This window comes from Tenrec ecaudatus, chromosome 6 (assembly GCF_050624435.1).
Source record: "Tenrec ecaudatus isolate mTenEca1 chromosome 6, mTenEca1.hap1, whole genome shotgun sequence".
NCBI classification, from domain to species: Eukaryota; Metazoa; Chordata; class Mammalia; order Afrosoricida; family Tenrecidae; genus Tenrec; species Tenrec ecaudatus.
In genome coordinates, this window is record NC_134535.1 from 6,926,002 (window position 1) to 6,946,675 (window position 20,674).

The following is a 20,674-nucleotide window of genomic DNA, read 5'->3' on the forward strand; positions in this document are numbered from 1 at the left end:
ACTGACCCATAGTGTTACAGGGGACAACACTGGAGACACAGTGTGGGAATTGTGCCCAATCTGACCTCACCACACCGAGGTGAAACACTAAGGGGGTGCAACAGAACAGCAAGGGGAGCAGAGCAATGAAGTCCCCAGGGAATACCAAAAATAGACTTTGGGGCCAGGGTGTGGCACCTCATCAGATTAGACTGGAAAACAGTCCTAAAGGTCAACAAGGAGACCTTGAACTATTTACAGGCTCTTCTTTTTTGTTGTTGTTGGTTTCTTTTTGCCCTTGTCATTTTGTTTTCTTTTGTTGCTTTGTCTTGTTTTTTGTGCATATTATTATTTCTGCATGTCTATCTAGATAAGGTAGGCGGGATAAACAATCTGGAGGAGAAAACAATGGGACCAACGGTTCTCAGGGGAGCATGGGGGGCAGGGAAAAGGAAGTGGGTATTAACAAACCCAGGGACAAAGGAACTACAAGTGATCTAAAATTGATGGCAAGGAGGATGTAGGAGGGCCGGTAGGGCATGATCAAGGGAAATGTGACTGAGCGGAATTACTGAAACCCAAATGAAGGCTGAGCATGATAGTGAGACAAGAGGAAAGGAAAAGGAAATAGAACTAGGAGGCAAAGGGCATTTATAGAGGTCTAAACACAGGCATCTTCATACGTAAATACATTTATATACAATGATGGGGAAATAGATCTATGTGCATATATTTATAGGTTTAGTATTGAGGTAGCAGATGGACACTAGACCTCTACTCAAGTACTCCCTCAATGTAAGAACACTTTGTTCTATTATCCTGGCGTCCCATGATGCTCACCTTCCCAACACGATTACTGAAGACAAAATGGGTGCACAAGCAAATGCAGTGAAGACAGCTGATAGTTCCCAGCTATCAAAAGATATAACACCTGGGGTCTTAAAGGCTTTGAAGATAAACAAGCAGCCATCTAGCTGAGAAGCAACAAAGTCCGCATGGAAGAAGCACACCAGCCTGTGTAATCATGAGATGTTGATGGAATCAAGACCTAGAACAAAAAATACTATCATTGTGAATGAAGGGGAATGAGGGGTGAAGCCCATCTGTAGGCAATTGGACATGCCCTTACAGAAGGGTCACAGGGAGGAGACAAGCCAGTCAGGATGCAGTATAGCACCAGTGAAAATTACAACTTTCCTCTAGTTCTTTAATACTTCTACCCACTATCATGACCCCAATTCTACCTTACAAATCTGGCTTGACAAAAGCATGTACATGGGTACAGATAGAGCTGGAAACACAGGGAATCCAGGACAGATAAACCCCTCGGCACCAATATTGAGAGTAGCCATACCAGGAGGGGAAAGGGGAGGGGAGGTAGCGGGAGATAGGGGGAACCAATCACAATGATCTACCTATAACCCCCTCCCAGGAGGATGGACAACAGAAAAGTGGGTGAAGGGAGACATTGGTCAGTGTAAGACATGAAAAAAAAATAATCTATGAATTATCCAGGGTTCATGAGGAAGGGAGGTTGGAGGAGGAATGGGAAAATGAGAAGCTGATACCAAGGGCTCAAGTAGAAAGAAAATGTTTTGAAAATGATGATGGCAACAAATGTGCTTGACACAGTGGATGGATGGATAGATAGATGGATTGGGATAAGAGTTGTACGAGCCCCCAATAAAATGATTTTTTTAAAAGAAGAAGAAAAGAAAAAGGAAATCTGTTGAGTGCCCTTGAGCGGAACCCAACTCATGGCGACCCTGTAGGAGAGGGAAGAAGTGTCCCTTGGGGTGTCCTAGGCTGTCAGTCTTTAAGGGAGCAGATCGTCAGATGATGTCTCCCTCGGAGCAGCTAGTGGGTTTGAACCTCTGACCCTTTGGTTAGCAGTCAAGCACTTAACCATTGCACCACCAGAGCCCCTTGGAAGGAAGTATAACTTAGCTGTCATCCTCTCTGGGTTCTTTCTGTAGATTAGCTTTGATGCCTGCGCTTGCGCAAACACACACACACATACACGGCATTGCTTAAACAGTGCTGGGAGCACAGCCGTCCAGAGGACTCGGTGCAGGTACCCTTGCTGCCGGGAATCTTAGAGAAGGTTCTATGAGGCTTGTGCAGATCAAGTTCACTCCGTGCCTCTCTGGGACTGGCTTTCAACCACTCTCCTCCCCAGGCCCAATCTTTCTTTCTTTCTTTCTTTTAATCATTTTATTGGGGGCTCATACAATTCTTAACACAATCCATATATCCATCCATCGTGTCAAGAACATATGGACATTTGTTGCCAACATCATTCTCAAAACATTTGCCTTCTACTTGAGCCCTTAATACCTGTTGCTCATTTCCCCCCTCCCTCCCTACTCCCCCCTCCCTCATGAACCCTTCGTCTTTCAGAAATTATTATTATTTTGTCATATATTACACTGTCCGAAGTCTCCCCCTGCCTTCTTCCTGCTGTCCATCCTCCAGGGAGGAGGCTATACGTAGATTCTTGTAATCCATTCCCCCTTTCTACCCCACATTCTCTCCACCCTCCAGGCATCGCCACTCTCACCACTGGTCCTGAAGAAGTCATCTGTCCTGGATTCCCTGTGTTTCCAGTTGCTATCTGTACCTATGTACATCCTCTGGTCTAGCCAGATTTGTAAGGTAGAACTGGGATAATGATAGTGGGGGGGGTCATTTAAGAACTAGAGGAAAGTTATATGTTTCATCATTGCTACCCTGTACGCTGACTGGCTCATCTCCTCCCCACAACCCTTCAGTAAGGGGAGGAGATGGGCTTTGGGTCTCCACTCTGCACTCACCCACATTTTCAATGATATGATTTTTTGTTCCTTGATGCTTGATACCTGATCCCTTCAACAGCTCGTGGTCACACAGGCTGGTGTGTTTCTTCCATGTGGGCTTTATTGCTTCTGAACTAGATGGCCACTTGTTTATCTTCGAGCCTTTAAAACTCCAGATGCTATATCTTTTGATAGCTGGGCACCATCAGCTTTCTTCACCACATTTGCTTATGTACACGTTTGTCTTCATTGATCGTATCAGGGAGGTGGGCACCCATTGATATGATTTTTTGCTCTTTGTTGTCTGATAACTGGTCCCTTCTGTGCCTTGTGGTCAGACAGGCTGGTGTGCTTCTTCCATGTGGGCTTTGCTGCTCTCAGCTAGATGACTGCTTGCTTATCTTCAAGTCTTTAAGAGCCCCAGACACTATATCTTTTGATAGCCGGGCACCATTAGCTTTCTTCTTATGCACACGTTTGTCTTCAGTGATCATATCAGGAAGGTGGGCACCCACTGATATGATTTTTAGTTCTTTGATGTCTGATAACTGGTCCTTTCTACCCAGGCCCAATATAATTCTTTATGTGACAACTCCTTTTAATTACCCCATCTCATTGCTGAGTGCCACCAAGTCCATCCGGCTCAAGGTGACAGTGGCAGTTACATCATCTCCTGTCAACTTGCTAAGAGGTGGAGCCTAGCCTGTCAATCAGGTCGCAGCTTGATGGCCTCATTTGGAGGCGAGAAAGAGATAAATAACTCACTGGAGGCCAGATGCACTCTTTCCCTGTGAGGCATTCCTAATGACAAGCCACATGCTGATAGAGTCAGAGCCCTGGAGCTGGAGGAGCCAGGTGGAGACCCATGCCAGCTGGAGCCACAAGACTCTCCACCCACTCGCCTGTGATCCTGCATTTGGCGTCATTGCATGGCTGTGTGAGTCTGAAGAGGAATTTATGGACTAGTATCAACATATGGGCCAAGATCTGGCCTGGGCTGGGATGTGTTCTTAATGTACAATTGCTCTTTGATATAAAGTTCTATCACACACATATGAGTCTCTGAATTTGTTTCTCTAGTTAACCCAGACTAACACAGTAGTTATACATTGGAATCAACTCAGTGGCCATTTTTAATAAGTCCCCATCTGAAGAACAGAAACGTGAAGAAAATTGAAGATGCACGGAAACAATGAGTCCAATGCACTAGTGAACCACTGCCATTAACCTCCACAGTCCTGAGACCAGAAGAACTAGATGGTGCCCTGCCGCCACCACCAAATTCCCTGAAAGAGATCACATGAGAAGAGCCTGGATAGAGTAAGAGGCAAACGTAAAACAAAACTCTACATTATAAACAAGCCCGGGTCCAATAATGACTGGTGGGACACCACACCCCAGGCTGTGACCTTTAGTCACCCTTCAGCTCTGAAGCTGAGCCCCACACCCCTGCACCCCCAGCCACCAAGAGTCAATTTCAGCCAACAATAGACAGGTCTTTAAGGAGAACAATTACACTAGGGAGATCCAAACACCAGGAACTCATCAACCACTTGAGATCAAGGGTCCAGCACTTGCCCAAGACCACTGTTTAGAAGGGAGGATGCTAATTCACCAGCAACTGGGTCTGGAAAAGGTTAGGGCATGCTAGGGGCCGGTGGGGGGCTTGAGGGAGGTGCAAGGACAAGGCTCTCCGAGGTCTGTGGGCTCTCACTCTAGCAGGACGGTGACACACTGTATTCCCTCTTGGGTTTCAGGGGCAGACCAGAGTTGTCTTGTTGCTGTCCAGCATGTGAGTGGGAGGCCCCAGGAGAACAGACACAGAACAGATGTTGCTTCTAGCCAGATGGAGCCCCCTAGAAGGATCTCCCCAACCCAGGTCCTTTCTTTGCCCAATACACACAGTATAAGTCTGAGGGGGCTTCTCCCCCTGGAAACCCACAACAGGGAGGTTGATGACCCGGCAGGAGGGTGATGGGGTGGGACTTCCTGGTGTCCTGTGTGAAGTAGCCTGACCTCAGGCACCAGGTCAGCGTTACAGTCTGTGAAGCCAGACTAGAGGACTGCATGCAGATCTAGCTCCATGCTGAAGGAGTGTGTGTGTGTGTGTGTGTGTGTGTGTGTGTGTGTGTGTGTGTGAAACTGCCTGTCTGAAGATGCAGGCAGGGTGAGGGGGCATGTGCTGGTGGGATGATGTCTGGCGCTTCGTTCATGTGTGGGTGTGAATATTTGAAAGGATATGTATGTGTAAGGGTGTGAGCATGTCTAGGGGTGTCTGTGAAGACGTGTGAAGGTGTGTGGGAGTGTGATGATGTGAGTGGGTGTAAGTTTGTGTGTGTGTGCGTGTGTCTGTGTGAAAGTACTTGGAGGTGACTGTGGGGAGTATGTGAAGGTTAACATGTGAGGATGTATGTGCGTGCCTATTCCTGACGGTGTGCAGGAGGAGCGGGAGGGGTGTATGAGTGTGAGAGTGTGTGTTGTGATGACAGGAGCTTGAGGTAGGGTGTCTATGCGTGTGCAGCTGTCTGTGAAGGTGTACGCGTGTCTGGGTGTGAGATGTGTTTGGGGAAGTGTGTGAAGGGTGAGAGAGAGAGAGTGTGTGTGTGGGGGGGCAGCAGTAGGTATGCGTACGCGTGTGTAGTTGTGAGGGGTGTGTGGCTGAGAGTGTGCGTGTAGCATGTGTCTGTGCCAAGCTGAGTACTGATGGTAGGTGTGAGTGTGTGTCTGTGGGAATGTGTGTGTCAGAATGCGTGTTGGAACATGTCTCTGCAGGTCTGGGGGACGGAGAGCGTGGGGGGTGTAGGGAGACAGGCCTGAGTGTGAGCATGGGGGGCAGGGCGGGCGGGAAGGCGCTGCTATCTGGGAAAGCCTTGGGCATAGACGGACGCAGGCCAGCGGAGTGGACAAAAAGAGAAAAGTGTCCTCTTTGAGTCGGGCTGGAGGGCCAGCGGACAAGAAAGGAGCTCTCTGATTGGTGGTTGTCAAGGAGACGGGCCTAGGCTTTGCTGAACTTTCTTGCTTCCCTTCGCCCTCTTGCCTGGAGCTGAGAGGAGCCATTTATTTCCAGCCGGGCCTGGAGGCAGGGGGTCCCCGCCAGCCCCAAAGGCCGCTAGGGGGGTGGAGGGGTCAGGTGTGGCCCCCGCAGCCAGACCCCGGCCGCCTCCTCCCTGGGTCCTCCGCCACGCCCCGTTCCCTTGGGATCTGTCACCCGGAGCTCCGGCCCCGTTCGTTCTCGTGAGCCGGGGTCACTCTGCAGGTCGGGGTCCTCGCAGAGTGGCTGTGGTCGCTGCTGCATGCCGCATCCCACCGGCTGGGCGGTCCGGTGACAGCCACACTGTGGGACCATTGTCCTGTGCAGGGAGGTGCCAAGCGAGCCTTCGTTGCACGGGAATGTTAAGGCAACCGTCCCAGCTCTCGGCGGCCGCGCCTGGCCAGCTGGCCGCAGTGTGGGTGCTGGGGACGCGCGCGGGGGTCCGCCCGCGGCTCTGCCGGTACACTGGGGTGGCTCCCCACAAATGGGCGCCCAGAGGCCGTGTGTGTGTGTGTGTGTGTGTGTGTGTGTGTGTGTGTGTGTGTGTGTGTGTGTGTAAGAGCGAGAGAGACTGAGAGAGCTGGGGCCCCTGGGCGGGTCCCCCAGGGGCGCCCATACTGGACGCAGGGGGTGACACGGGCGCAGCCTGGGGACAATTCCAAGCTAGCCCGTACCAGACTGCTCCCCAGTCCCAGGGCCGGGGCCCCCACCTGCCGCCACCCTCGAGGAGGGGGCGCCCCCCACGCCCTCCTTCACGCCCCCCACCCCCGCTGGCAGGCGCCCGGTGCCCATTGGCGGGCCGCGCGCTCGCCCCGCCCCCCTGCGGCGGCGGGCCAATGAGCGCACGCTGTCAGCTCGTCACCACGCCAGCCCGGGGCAGGCAGGCAGCGCCGCGGGAGCGGCCAGCAGCGAGGAGCGCTCGCGGAGCGGCCGCCGGGTCCGCTCCCCGCCCGCCGCCACCGCACGCCGCTCGCCGCTCGCCCGGCCGGGCCCGCCGCGACATGGGCACGGCGGCTGTGCGCTGGCACTTGTGTGTGCTGCTCGCCCTGGGCGCGCCCGGGCGCCTAGCGGCCGCCAGCGAAACCCCAGGTAAGCGCCCCGCAGGAGGGGCGGGGATCCTGTGGCGGCAGGTCCCCGGTTCTCCCCCGGGACCCCTCCCCGGGCCCTTGCTTCCCCCTCGGCCGTCGGGAGGGCGCCCTGCCCCCCGCGCGCCCCTTTGCAAAGTAACCTCTGAGGCCGCCCGCGCTCCCCCCAGCCGCGCAGAGCTCCCGAGGCCACCGCAGAGGGTGGGCTGGGCCCCCGCAGGGTGGGTGGCAGGGGAGCAAGGAGAAAAGCAAGCCCGAGTGCGCAACGGGGGCGGGGGACCCCCAAGCAACAGGGACGAGGGGAGCCGGGGAGGAGGGGAGCGAGGGAGAAAGGACCGCCATCGGAAAAGGGAGGGGGCAGTAGGTGGAGGGACAGACGGACAGACTGAGGCTCGGGAAACAGACAAAAGGGAGAAATGTACAGGCCAGTCGACTCGCCTAGAGAGAACAGCCCGCGCAGACCGGCGGGGGAGCGAGGGGCCCGGGGAGGCAGAGGGCGCGAAGGGACAGTGGGGAGGGACGGGTCTGGAGGGACCGCTAGCCAGAGAAGAAAGAGGAGGAGGAGCGGGACGTACGGACTGACCAGCGGCCGCGGGGGTGGGGGTGGGGAGGGGCGGCCTGGGAGAAGGCAGACAGAGGTGCTGAAACCGGCGGGGGGGGGCGGGGGGAGGACCCGATGGACAGATGGACGGCCGCCGAAGGCAATGTCGAGGACAGCTGGACAGACTCCAGGAAGGAGCTGGGCGGCACGGGAGGGAGTGGAGATGGACCTTTGACCTTGGACAGAGAGCCCCAAAGAAGGGAGGGAGCAGGAAATCGGCAGGGAATCCACAGGCGCCCCTGTCTGTCACCTCCCCCTGCAATCCGGTAGATTACTGGAAGATAAAACTGAAGCCACATTCTCACCTCCTACATGTGTGCAGGAGTTTCCCCTCCTCAATTTGGGGGACTGGGGTGTAAAATTCAGGGACCCCTGTATGCCCCTGGTGGCTCTCCAGGATGCTGGGTCAGCCGGGCCCTTGAAGTCTGTGTGTGGCATCAGGAGGGGCTACATGCTCAGAATAGTGCCCTGCTGGGAGTGCCAGCTGGTCCCCAGCCCCCTGGGATGTGGCCCTGCTGCCCACACCCCAGTGTCTGTGGGGTGTCTCTCCAGAGCCTGTGCACTCTGCACAGCTGCTTGCTCCTGCACCTCTCCCTCGGGCCCCACTGTACTTTTTCAGGAAGCTCTGGATCTGTCTGGGATGTGTGTTCCATCCCTGCTCTGGCCCTTGGCAGCCCTGGGTCCAAAGCCCCAGTGGTGGGGGAGAGAGGTTGGGGCCGGTGGACCATGAGGTACACAGGGCCAGATCCCTCTCCCCGCCTCCCCTGTCCACTCCCTAGCCCTTAATCTTTCTAGGGTCATCCAAAGACACACAGAAGGGGTATTAGGAGGTGCCCCACTTTCTCCTTGGTCAACCCCCAAACTCCTTCCCTGTCCCCCTGAGCATATCTACCTGGTGGGAGGTTGGGAGCCAGGACCAAAGGCCCTTAAAGTCTCTCTTCTCTCTCTCCCATGTGGCCTATTGTCCTTGCTGGTCACTATCTCAGAAGCACATGCCCAGCCCTGTTCCCCACTAATGAGCAAGTTCCCTAGTCTCTGCCCTTGAGTCAGGGTCACCCTTGGGGAGGGGTTGTGTTTTCCCAAGGTCTTCACCCATCTTACAGCTGGCCAGGGGCCCTGGTCTGCTCTCTGGCTCAGGCCTCCTGGACCCACAGCTGAAGGGCTGGACCCCCGATGTAGAGTCCTTCGGAAAGTGATTCCCTTTGCTTGTGTGACTGCCCATGTGTGTGTGCACAGAAATCTGTGTGCAAGAGTGTGTTTGCACACAGGTGTCTGTGGGTGTGGGTGTGGGTGTGGGTGTGGCTCCCTCAGACGACTGCCCAGGGCCCCTAGTGCTGAGCTCCTGGGCCCTTCTAGCTGTCCGTGTCCACCTGGGTGTCCCTTCTTGCTATCTGGGAGTCATCTAGCAGAGCCCCCTGGAGCTGCTCCCCCGCCCTTGTCAGAGCCCAGTCACTGCCCCGTAAGGAGCTATCAACGTCTGCTATACCTCCCTGGCTCCTCACCCAGCCTCTAGGGGGCTCCCTTGGGTTCTTGCTAAGGTTCTATCGGTCTTCTTCATCCAGCGTCCGACTTCCACGTGCACATGAGGTGACTGGGGTGTCATGGCTTGAGCCAGGTGCAACTTAGTCCTCGAAGGGGACTTCAGGCCTGCTTAGTGGCGCTGTGGTGGAAGTGAAGCCACAGGCATTGGCCCTGTCCCGTCCAGCCCTGAGCAGCTGGCTGCATGCCTGTTCTTACGGACCCCATGAGAAGGGCAAGGACGGGGTCAGGAGGAGGTCCCTGGCCACACCTCACCTGTTGCCCCCCCCTCAGGGGACATGGACGTGGACGTGGACGAGTGCTCCGACGGCACAGATGACTGCCACATCGACGCCATCTGCCAGAACACACCCAAGTCGTACAAGTGCCTCTGTAAGCCCGGCTACAAGGGGGAAGGCAAGCAGTGTGAAGGTGAGCCCAGAGCCATACCCCACCTGCCCCCCCAGTGAGCCAGGCCCAGTCCTGGCCCTAGGACACCAGAGACTCCCTGGAGGGTGGGAGATGGAGGCACGGGGGCCCCAACCCACGTAGGTTTGGAAGGCTTGAAAGAAGGTGAGATCAGGTGCTGGGTTATAGATGTGAGTATTGGCCCCTGACTGGACAAAGGGAAAGGTCTCTAAGCCCCGGCCTCCGCCCTGCCTCCCTAACTTCGAATCCAAAACCACCACCCTGTGCCGCTCGTGGGCCCTGAGGCTCTATTTGGTGACCGGCTGCGGTGTTGGCGTTGGCGTCTCGAGTGTAAAAGTGTGGGCAGAGACACCTGAGGTGGTGCCATCCCTCTGTCCAGCCACCATCTTTGTTTCCCTGCAGCTGGGGAGCTTGTCTGACCATCTGACCTTGCAGTCTACCTACCCAGGAGGCTGGACTTCAGAGCCATAAACATGGGGGATAGGGTGAAGCCCAACCTCCCAAGCCAGCCAGCACCTCCAGGCACACTCTGCAGCATGGGTGCCCCTGGAGGAGTCTGGTCCCAGGCACTCCTGTGCCACCACCACCACTCCCCATTTGATGGAAGAGGCTGGAGAGGCACCGTGTCCCTGTCCCTATCCTCTCCAAGGTCCTTGAGAGTCAAGTGGCAGAGTGGGGCCGCTACTCCCAACTCCTACAAGCTGCTCTCTGCCTCGGCCACCTGCCAGCTGAGTTTCACGAGGTGTGAGATTTGGGGGAGAACGGAGAAAGAAGGAAGGAGAGAGAAAGGTAGAGTGAGCATGCAAAAGAGGAAGAGAGAGAGAATGAGTGCACAAGAGAAAGAGAGAGCAAGAGGAAAAGTGAGCATGAGAGAGAGAGAGAGAGAGAGAGAAAGAAAGAAAGAGAGAGAGAATGCACCACCCAAGAGAAGGGGAGCGGGAGAGCGCCCGATGGGCACCTAGTCTTTCTCTCTCAGGGTTTGTTCTGAAAGCTGTCGTTGGGGCTGTGGGGCAGATTCCCACACACAGTGGTCCCCGTGTGGCAGGTGGAGCTGCCCGTGGGGTTTGCTAGGCTGCTGTCTTCATGGGAGCAGCTCCCAAGGTCTTTGCTCCCAAGGGGCCGCCAGCTGGGTTTGAATCACAGACGTTCCCTTCACAGCTGAGCACTTAACTGTTCCCCCTCCAGGGCTCCTTGGAGAGGACTTGATGGGAGCTGAAGTCCCTTGGGAGATACTGCTGCCCACCTCCCTTCCACTCACCCACTGATGGAGTCTGCACAGGAGCCGAGCGCTAGGCAGACAGCGTCGCCTGGCTCCTGCCTGGCTGGGCCACATCCATGGCCAGAGATCCAGAGCGGGGAGCTGGCGCCTGCCCACAGTGCTCTGGGCTTTGGCCAGGCTGCAGTCGGAGACAGTAGGTTGTGAGCAAGGAGGGATCTGGCTGCTGGCAGGGCCTGGAGCCTGGCTTTTCTGAGGGGCTCCTGCTAGGGTGTGTGTGACTATTGGGGGACACTCTGCCTCTCTCAGTGGACCTGGTACCTTGGCAGGGGAGAGCTATGGTAGCAGGCCAGGACTGGGTCACCAGGGTCCACCCCTCCTTCTGGGACCCTCCAGAAAGGGGACTGTCCCTGCTGTCCTGCAGCGGAGAGACAGCAGCAAGGTCCAGGGGATGGCAGGTGGGGGCTGGACAGTAGGAAGCATAGGTCTGTAGGGTGCCGACCTGCAGAGCCCCAGGGAACCTCGAGAGTTGGGGCACTGTCTCCACAGACCCTTTCCGAGGGACACAGGGACTGTGACAAATGCTCCTGCCTTTGCCTTCTGAAACCCTGAGCAGCCCCTAGGCCCTGGTCCCACCTCCCCTGTTCTGTGGACAAGAGCCCCCGCCTGGAGCTCCACTGTGAACTAGCTAGTTCCTAATCTCGCTTTCCATTTGCCTCTTCCAGGAAGCCTTTCTGGATACCTCCACTGATACACACACATACACACATGCACATGCAGGTACACATGCATATATGCACATACACACAGATACATACTCACGTTCAAGAGTTATTCGGCTCCTGACCTTTCCTCCATCATCACAGTCTTGAGCTTGGGTTATAATTCACCATCTAGTCCCTCCCCTGAACTAGGAGTTTGCCTAATGGGGTCAGCAGGGCCATCAGGGGCTCAGTGTTGGGACCTCTGCACCCCCTGGAGCTCCCACTCAGCCCCCAATGGCAGAGCCCCTCGTCTGAGTGGTTTGGGTGTCCTTCTCCTGGGCAGGGCCTGGCCCAGCTGGGGTGGGGGGTGAAGAGGAGGTAGTGGAAATGCATACTCTGCACTGACTCCCTTTCACCAAGGCTGGCGTTCTAGATAGAGCGGCTTTTTGCTAGGCACCCACAGAGGGTACGTGAGGGCACAGCAGGACAGTGGGTGCTGGCTCTGCTAGAAACCCCAGCAAGTCATTTGTAGCCTGCCCAGTGAGAGAGGAAATCGAGGCAGGCTTTGCCTCTGTGTGGGAGCCCATTCCTGCTGCCACCTGTCATGATGGGATGAGAGTGGGGTGGTCATCGGACATGTCTGAGCCTGTTTCCACTTGGGTTGAACAGACCAAAATACTGGCCCATCACATTCATGTGATTGAGTGAGATGCAGTGTGCTAGGGGTCTGCCAGCCTCAGTAGATGGCTCATGATAGACACTCAATATATTGTGTGTACTGCCGCCGCCACCACCGCCCCACCACCATCATCACCCTCATCACTGCCACCACCACCATCCCCATCATCATTACCACCACCACCACCATCATCACCCTCATCACTGCCACCACCACCATCACCACCATCCCCAGCATCATCACTTCTATATCATTACCTACACCACCACCACTATCATCATCACCATAATTGCCGTCACTACCACCACCATCACCATCATCATCATAATCATCACATCATCACCCTCATCACTGCCTCCACCACCACCATCCCCATCATCATTACCACCATCACCACCATCACTATCATCATCACCATAATTGCCGTCACTACCATATCATCACCTATTCTACCACCACCATCACCAACCATCATCACATCATCACCATGCCCACCATTATCACAATTATCATTATCCCCATCGCCAACACCATCCTTGGCATCGCCTGTCCACACTGCCTCGCAGAGTAGTCGCAGGCTCAGTGAGATTCTGAGTGTGGAGAGCTCTGAGAACCACTGGATATGCTCGTTGGGGATCGACATGGTGCCACCTGGCCCCTACCCCCCAGGAGCTAACAATCCGGTGGGCTGCAGGAGTTCCAAGTCCTTCGCAGGGGCCATCCTCTTAGCAGTCTGGGAGAGTGGGGGTGGTGCGTCAGGATCTGTGGGGCTGCCTGAACACAGAGAATAACTGGTGGGAGCTGAGAGAAGGGTGCTGTTGGGCCACACGCTCCGTGACGGGAGTGGACTAGTGTAGAGTGTGGGGGTCTGAGTGGACCCTGTCCCACTGCACTGAGGCTTCCTCATCCAAGGAACCCACCCACAGGCATCACGTGTCACAACCAATGCAGTCACTGGGGTGTTCACCCAAGGGCCACCAGATCCCCCACTGACTTCCGCAGGAGTGCCGTGAACTCTGTGAAACCTGGAGGGGCCTCCAGCTGGGTGTCATGGCACCTGAGGAAATTTGGGGTCATCCAGTTGTCCACTTCTTTAGTTCACAAATGGGGGCATGAAGCTCTAAGCAAGTAGGGGTCTTGTCTGAGTTAGGACCAGAACCCAGATTTGATGGACCCACTTGCCTACACTGCGTTTCTGTCGGTGGTTGTTATCTCCCTGGGCATTTCTGCTCAGAGAGGAGGGGGTAAACCATCCACATTTAGGTTTGCTCATCAAAGCACATTAAAGTTCCCTAAAGCACTGGCTTTGAAACCAGACCGCTTGAGCCAAGTCTTGGGCCAGCATTGTTACCTCCACTCCGTGAAGACATGGTGGTTAAATGAATTAACAAATGTAATGCATTTTGAACATAGCCTGGTGCATGGGACATCTTATAAACAGGTGCTGTAAGTGTGATGATTGCGAAAATGGTATGAGCAGTGGGGTCAGACCTTTAACTTCACTTGAGAAAAGTAGAATTAAGATCTGTGAGATTTTTTTTTTAATCTGTGAGATACAGGTCAGACATAACTCCACTCTCCAACCTATATGCCAGTTTTGACGCCAGCCATCTGTACTATGGCACCCTCTACTTCTCTAATTCATTACAATATTCACACAGAACTTACAGACAGTGCTCACAGTTGTGAGGCTTATTAGGGAACTAACAGACGACAATTCAGGATTAGAAATGCTCAGGATACAATTCTTCAATCAGGACAGCCTCCCTTCAGCCATGCCCATGGGTATGCTTCTTTCCAGCCCTTGGCCCTTCAGCCTAGCCCCTACCTTGCTTGGTCAAGTGTTATAAAGCTCTTTTAGATCTGCTAGTAAGTCCCAGAGGGGCAGTCTACTCTACCAGCAAGCCTCTTGGCCAAGAACACTTAGCGTTCTCATTCCATGGACCGAGGGGTCCACTACTCTGTCTTGTGCCAATTCTGCTACTGTTGTTTCTTCACCATTGCTTCTTGCTGTGTCTTGTCATCTCGGCTGTCACAGTTCTGCCTCCTGCATCGGGGACATTCAGCACAGTGGTCTCATGTCCAAAGCATATGTTCTTCTCCTGCTGGCGCTTATTTCTTGATGGCAGTGAGAGTCACCCTTCCACCTCTGCGATGATTTGTTTAAAGCCTACTAGGATGGCAAAAAGTGCACCTCATTTGAGTAGGCCCACTCTCACAAAGGTGCCATGTACCTTATTTGCATTATAAACAATTTATCCTGCCTCCTTAGTGGGCCATAAGCACCTCACATTTGCATATTCTACCCACCCATTTAGGAGCAGTTGCACAGACCCTGGCTAGAAGGACTGTGTTAAGTAATTCACGTGACTGAGATGAGGAGGAGGAGGAGGAGGATGACGATGGTGGCGATGGTGGTGTTGGTGATAATGGTGATAATGCTATGTTGATCATGATGATAATAATGATGATGGTGATCTTGATGATGGTGGTGATAATGATGATGGTGATGATGGTGGTGATGATGATGGTGATCTTGATGATGGTGATGATGATGATTATTATCTTGATGATGGTGATCTTGATGATGATGGTGATCTTGATGATGGTGATGATGATGATGGTGGTGATGATGATGATGATGATGGTGATCTTGATGATAGTGGTGATGATGATGGTGATCTTGATGATGGTGATGATGGTGATCTTGATGATGGTGGTGATCTTGATGATGGTGGTGATGATGATGGTGGTGATGGTGGTGATGATGATGATGGTGATCTTGATGATGGTGGTGATGATGATGGTGATCTTGATGGTGGTGATGATGGTGGTGGTGATGATGATGATGGTGGTGATGATGATGATTATTATCTTGATGATGGTGATCTTGATGATGGTGATCTTGATGATAGTGGTGATGATGGTGATCTTGATGATGGTGATGATGGTGATCTTGATGATGGTGATCTTGATGGTGGTGATGATGGTGGTGATCTTGATGGTGGTGATGATGGTGGTGATCTTGATGATGGTGATGATGATGATTATTATCTTGATGATGGTGATCTTGATGATGGTGGTGATGATGATGGTGATCTTGATGATGGTGATGATGATGATGGTGGTGATGATGATGATGATGATGGTGATCTTGATGATAGTGGTGATGATGATGGTGATCTTGATGATGGTGATGATGGTGATCTTGATGATGGTGGTGATGATGAGGTTGATGATAATCATGGTGATATTGATCATGATGATGATGACAACAGTGATGGTAATGGTGATGATGACAGAAGGTGGTGTTGGTCATGATGGTGGTGATATTGATGATCTTGACCGTGAGGATAGCAATGATAGTTATGTTGTTGATCGTGGTGGTGATCATGATGATGTTTCCTATCTGGGAGTAAAGGTTTGTCTCTTTCCAACAATTAGCAGAATTAAAAATGGCTGCGTGATGGAGTGTTTTGATTCACTGACTGTTCAGATTAATCATAGATTAATGGCAAACATTCACAAGAATATAAAGGACATGACAGAAGGTTCAACTAAACCAGCAGTTCTCAACCTGTGGGTCACGACCCCTGTGGGGGTCAAATGACCCTTTCACAGAGGTCACCTAAGACCATCGGAAAATACATATTTCCGATGATCTTAGGAACCGAGATAGCGCTCCTCTATCCGTCTCCAGGCGGGTCCGCCCACATGCAGATACGCTGATCTGATGAAAAAGAAGCTCTCTCAACCTTTGCACTGACGTTGGCTTTTTACACATACTGTGGCAAAATATAGCACTGTAGTTTACTGCTGTTCTGTCAAGACTGTTACCCATGCTACACCATGCTTCAAGACAAATTTTCATTTTATTTGTCATTAGAAATAAATATTTCACGATATATAATGACATATTGTTTTTCTGATGACTCACTATGCCTTCATTACGTTCAGTTTGTAGTAATGAAAATACATCCTGCCTATCAGATATTTACATGACAATTCACAACAGTAGCAAAATAACAGTGATGAAGTAGCAACGAAAATAATGTTATGGTTGGGGGGTCACCACCACATGAGGAACTGTATGAAAGGGTCGCAGTGTTAGGAAGGTGGAGACCCACTGAACTAAACCAACTTCAGAGGTGGCAGATAGGCTGCCACCTTCCCCCACAGCAGACATCAACAATCAATCACGCACACTCCAACCAGCCATCCTCACTTCAGATGACACCTGAAACCACCCCCACCAACCCCATCTGAGCTCCTGATATGGCTTGAGGTTCTTCCAAGGCCAGACCTGGAGTTTGTGAGGCAAATGAACACCCCATCCTGCACACCCCACAAATGTCGGGTTTCTTGTGAGACTGCCAAAGGCTGGATCCCAGTAAGCAGGCTGCACACAGCTCCTCAGCTCTGCCCAGGAGATGGGCCAGGTTAGTGGAGATGGTCCGGCGAAGTGATGGGACGATCCCTCAGGGGGCTGACTGGGCCTCTTAGCATCCTTCCCTGGTCCCCTAGAAACTCCTGTAGCCACCTCACGTGGACAGTGGATCTCTGACAATGGCTCAGCCTCCCCCAGTACAGCCACATTGCCACTGTGTGCAGGAAGCCAGCAGGGGATCCCCCGCCCCCGTGCGGCTAGCTTAAGACTATGCATCGGGGTGCTAGTTTCCCCAACTCAGGCCGTTGGGGAAGCCTCTGATTCCTAAGACTGAATCAGTGGTTTCTGGATGATTCACATCTTGACAAGAGTCTGCAGCTGGTGGAGGTCAACTTGGGGGTGCTAGAGGTGAAAGAGCTATAGAGCGTGTCTGGGGCAGCCCCCAGGTCTGACAGCTGGCTGCCCTCTTGTTTGCCCTCCCTGGCCCCTGGCACACACCCCCTCGACCCATGAACACCTCTGGCTTCGCCCGTGCACTTGGTATTGATGTTTTCCTGGATGCCCCCTGGGACGTGGGCTCCTCAAGAGCAGCGTGTGTGACCCGTTCAGCTCCCTGACCCCCGGGGTCCAATGCTGGGCCTGCCACAGGGCTCCATGGCACTTGCTGGGCGAGAGAGTGGATGGGTGGACCCCAAACAGCCACTTCCACTGGGAAGCCTTCCCTGACCTGTGACCTGTGACTTCTCAGAGGCTCCCATCACCCTGGTGACCTCCCCACCGACTGGGCCCCTGGCTAATGTTAGAAGATGGTGTGGCTGTCATCGGTTTTAGGGATGAGGGGTGGGGCGGGGTAGGAAAGGCCTCGCTATCTAGATAATTCTGAAAATGAGGGACCTGGGGCTCTGAGAAAGGCAGGCGCTCACGTGGAGACATCCCGGGTGGTTCACACACTCCGCTGCTAACCTCAAAGTTGGCAGTTCAAACCTACCAGCTGCAGCTGCTTTCAGAAAGACTGACAGCCTTGGAAACCACAGCAGTGGTTCTCAACCCTCCTCATGCCATGGCCCTTTCAGACAGCTCCTCATGTGGTGGTGACCCCCCCACCCCACCAACCATAAAATTATTTTTGGTGCTACTTCCTAACTATCATTTTGCTACTATGATGAATCAGGTGACCCTGTGAAAGGGTTGTTCGACCCCCAAAGGGGTCGCAACCCACAGGTTGAGAGCTGCTGCTCTATAGGGTAGTTCTACTCTGGTTTATCGGGTCACTGTGAGGCAGGATCAATTCCAGATGCCCAGCCATCAGAGAGAATAGCATGGGGTGGGGGGGGGGGGGCCTTAAAGGCTTGTCTTCAAACGAGCAGCCAGCTGACTCAGGCATAAATTAAGAACACATCGAAGAAGCACACCATCCTGTGTGATCCAAGAATTGTAAATAATAAAATCCAAACCCAAGGGAGGGAATGGTGTCAGAGCTTAAATTGTGAAACTCAGTTTACAGAAGGCTCCAGATGACAGTGAAAGTCCACAATCCATCTGCAGTCTGACCATCATTCCGGCATGTGGATCGCCTGGCTTCCAGGCAGAGAGCTTTGTGAATTATGGCAGAGATCCTTTCGTTAAAAATGTAATACTTTTTATCATTGTATCTCCTTTTGTGCCATTTTAAAGTTTCAGGTTTTAAATATTTGTTGCTATCTTTCTGATGAAGGTTTTTTCTGTTTTATATGGTCATTGCTGCTGGGTATGTTTGGTTTTATTCGCTTCCCGTTTGTGTTTTATGTGATTTTCTGAATGTGAAATCCAGGGTAGGGAAATCTGTAGAGACCGGAACTGGATTAACAATGACCATGGGGAGTGGGGGCAGTGGGGGTGGCTGGGTGGGGGTGGATAGGGCGTAACAACGAGTAGGAGACGCAGAAGTCTAGGATCCACCCCACGGCCTGGTGGGTTTAGTTTTAACCCTTTTGTTTTTCATGGGCCTAGGGAGGCCGTCTTGAGTCAGTTCACTAGCTGAGAAGTTGCGAGGGTCTGGGTTTGAACCCAGCTGGGCCCCAGCAGTGAGCCAGGCCCTGCTTGGCATATCTGAAAGGGGAGAAGGGCGGGTCTGGTAGCTAAGAGCTCAGTGGGCTATGGGGTCCATTACCTCTTCACAGCGCCCACCCTGCTGTCATTGCCACCAGCATGGCCGAGCTCCTCTACAAAGTAGGGAGGGCTGGGGGGCGGGATAGGAAGCAGGCCATCCACCACAGGCCTAGAGCTGACCCCCCCCCCCTCCAGCCTCAGCCCAGCACACGGCCCAAACTCTTGGCACTCCAGCTACGGTCTTTCTCTATCATGCGCACTGCCCTATCTCCCAATGCCCACCCCGTACCCTGCCCCTGCCTACCACAGGGCCTTTGTCCACTCTGTTTCCTCTGCCCTCTCCACTGGGCTTCCCCAGCTCACCAGGCCTCCCGCACATGCCCCTCTCGAAGGTTGCTGGGGCATCCAGGCCCGGCCCTGGCCTTCTGGTCTGAATTAGCTGGTCTGCCTAGGCTCGGTATGGCGAGGGGGCAGGCCGGGGGCAAGCAGGGGCCCATGCATCCCCCCTTTAAATGCTTCAACTCATTTAACCTTAATTGCCTTGTTTTCATAGACATTTACTAAGGAAAAGGACCAAATTATAGCCTGAATTGGGTCTTACTAATCTTAATTAAAAGCTCTTGCTTCTAATCAAGAACAGGCCTCAAACGAAGAGCAAGCCGGCCTTCGCTGGCTTGTTTAAATAACCCAGCCCCTCCTGGTAATGGCTGTTTAGTCTGCACCAGCCTTGCACACCAGCCCTGCTCCGTGCGCTTAATTTTCGTAGACCCTTTATCCGGGCGCTTTACCCCCACTTGCAAGTTCCAACTGGGGCCTGTTCCAGAACGCCATCATTAACACTCTCAGCCGGGTGAGGAGAGAACCGCTTTTTTTGTTGTTTGGGCCACACAGATCCAATCTATTACTGCTTTCCCTTTGTGGTGAGAAGTGGGAAGGGGGGGGCAAAAAAAATTTTAAAGACCAGCTCCGGGGTATCTGCTCTAACAAAATGAGCATGTCTGCGATGAAGATAAATGCTTACTTCCTGATTTTTATATCCCCGGGGACTGCTCAGGCGAGCCCCACAGTTAGGAAGGACACCAGGCACGTCATTAAGCATTTTCCACAAGACTCCTAATAACAACCCAGCCGTCCGTTTAGCCAGAGCATCCGAAACACATCTGAAAACCAATTGGCCTTATTGGCCATTCAGGACCAGGAGCGTATTAAGTCCTTTCATCAGCGTCCTTGCGCGCTTTATGGAAACTCCAGATAAAACTCCCCTTTGGGGGGTGGGAGGAGGTCAGAGGGGTCGGGAAAGGCAGTGGGAGGCTGGCAGAGGGGGGGCTTGAGGGGAAATTCTTAGGCCAATTATGCATTCTAAGGTCCGTGCCCCCACGGAAGATGAAAGAGCTCCAGACCAGGGGGCAGGAAGAAATCTGAAGTGGTTTTAAAATCCCAGGTTGCTGTCAGCGAGCGATACACTTTCAGCTGCGAGGCCCAAGGTCAGCAGGTCAAACCCGCCAGCTGCTCCTGGGGGAAAAGATGAGACTTTCCACTCCCGTCAAGAGGGACAGTCCAGGAAACCCAGGGGGCAGCTCTACCCTGTCGCCCAAGGTCGCTGTGTGTCGGCATCTTGGCATCGACCTGCCAGCTGTGAGGTTGGTTTAGTTTGGTTTAGGGTTCAGTCAGCCAGCAAGGAGCCCTGGTGGCACAGAGGGGTGTGCATTGGGGCTGCCAGCCTCAAGGTCAGTGATTCGAACCCAACACCGCCCTAAGGGAGAGAGATGAGGCTCCTGCTCCCATCGAGGTCTGCAGCCTTGGAAACCCACAGAGCAGGCCTGTCCTGTCCTGTTGGGTCGCCGTGAGTCGGCATTGACTCGATGGTCGTTGGCGTTGGTTGGTTGGTCAGCTAGCAATGAGGTCAAGGCTCTGGCAACTGTTCCCAGCTCCGTCCTGGGTGGAGGGGTGGGTTTGGATGGTTTTCAAGGGAGAGATGATTCCATTGTAAGCCCACGCTGGTGGCAAACCACAGCTCTGAGCCTCAGTTGGCCTGTCATATGCACATGGGCTGGGTTCCGTGGTTGCTGCTACTGCTGCTGCTGCTCTTGTTAGGTGCCCTCCGTTGGGCCAGTTCCAACCCATAGCGACCCTGTTCACAACAGAACCTAAAACCTCGCCCC

The 20,674-nt window shown here is 53.4% G+C and overlaps 1 protein-coding gene across 2 annotated transcripts in view; it reads left to right on the forward strand.

The window, feature by feature from the left end:
• The first annotated feature begins 6,686 nt into the window (after positions 1-6,686).
• SCUBE1 (signal peptide, CUB domain and EGF like domain containing 1) overlaps positions 6,687-20,674 on the forward strand; it is a 114,652-nt gene continuing 100,664 nt past the window's right edge. The window contains exons 1-2 of one of the 2 annotated variants that reach the window (XM_075553516.1): positions 6,687-6,894; positions 9,304-9,441. In XM_075553516.1, the coding sequence (XP_075409631.1) occupies positions 6,807-6,894; positions 9,304-9,441 (226 nt within the window). In that variant the 5' untranslated portion in view covers positions 6,687-6,806. The remainder of the gene's footprint in view (positions 6,895-9,303; positions 9,442-20,674) is intronic. The other variant, XM_075553517.1, reaches the window with a different exon arrangement.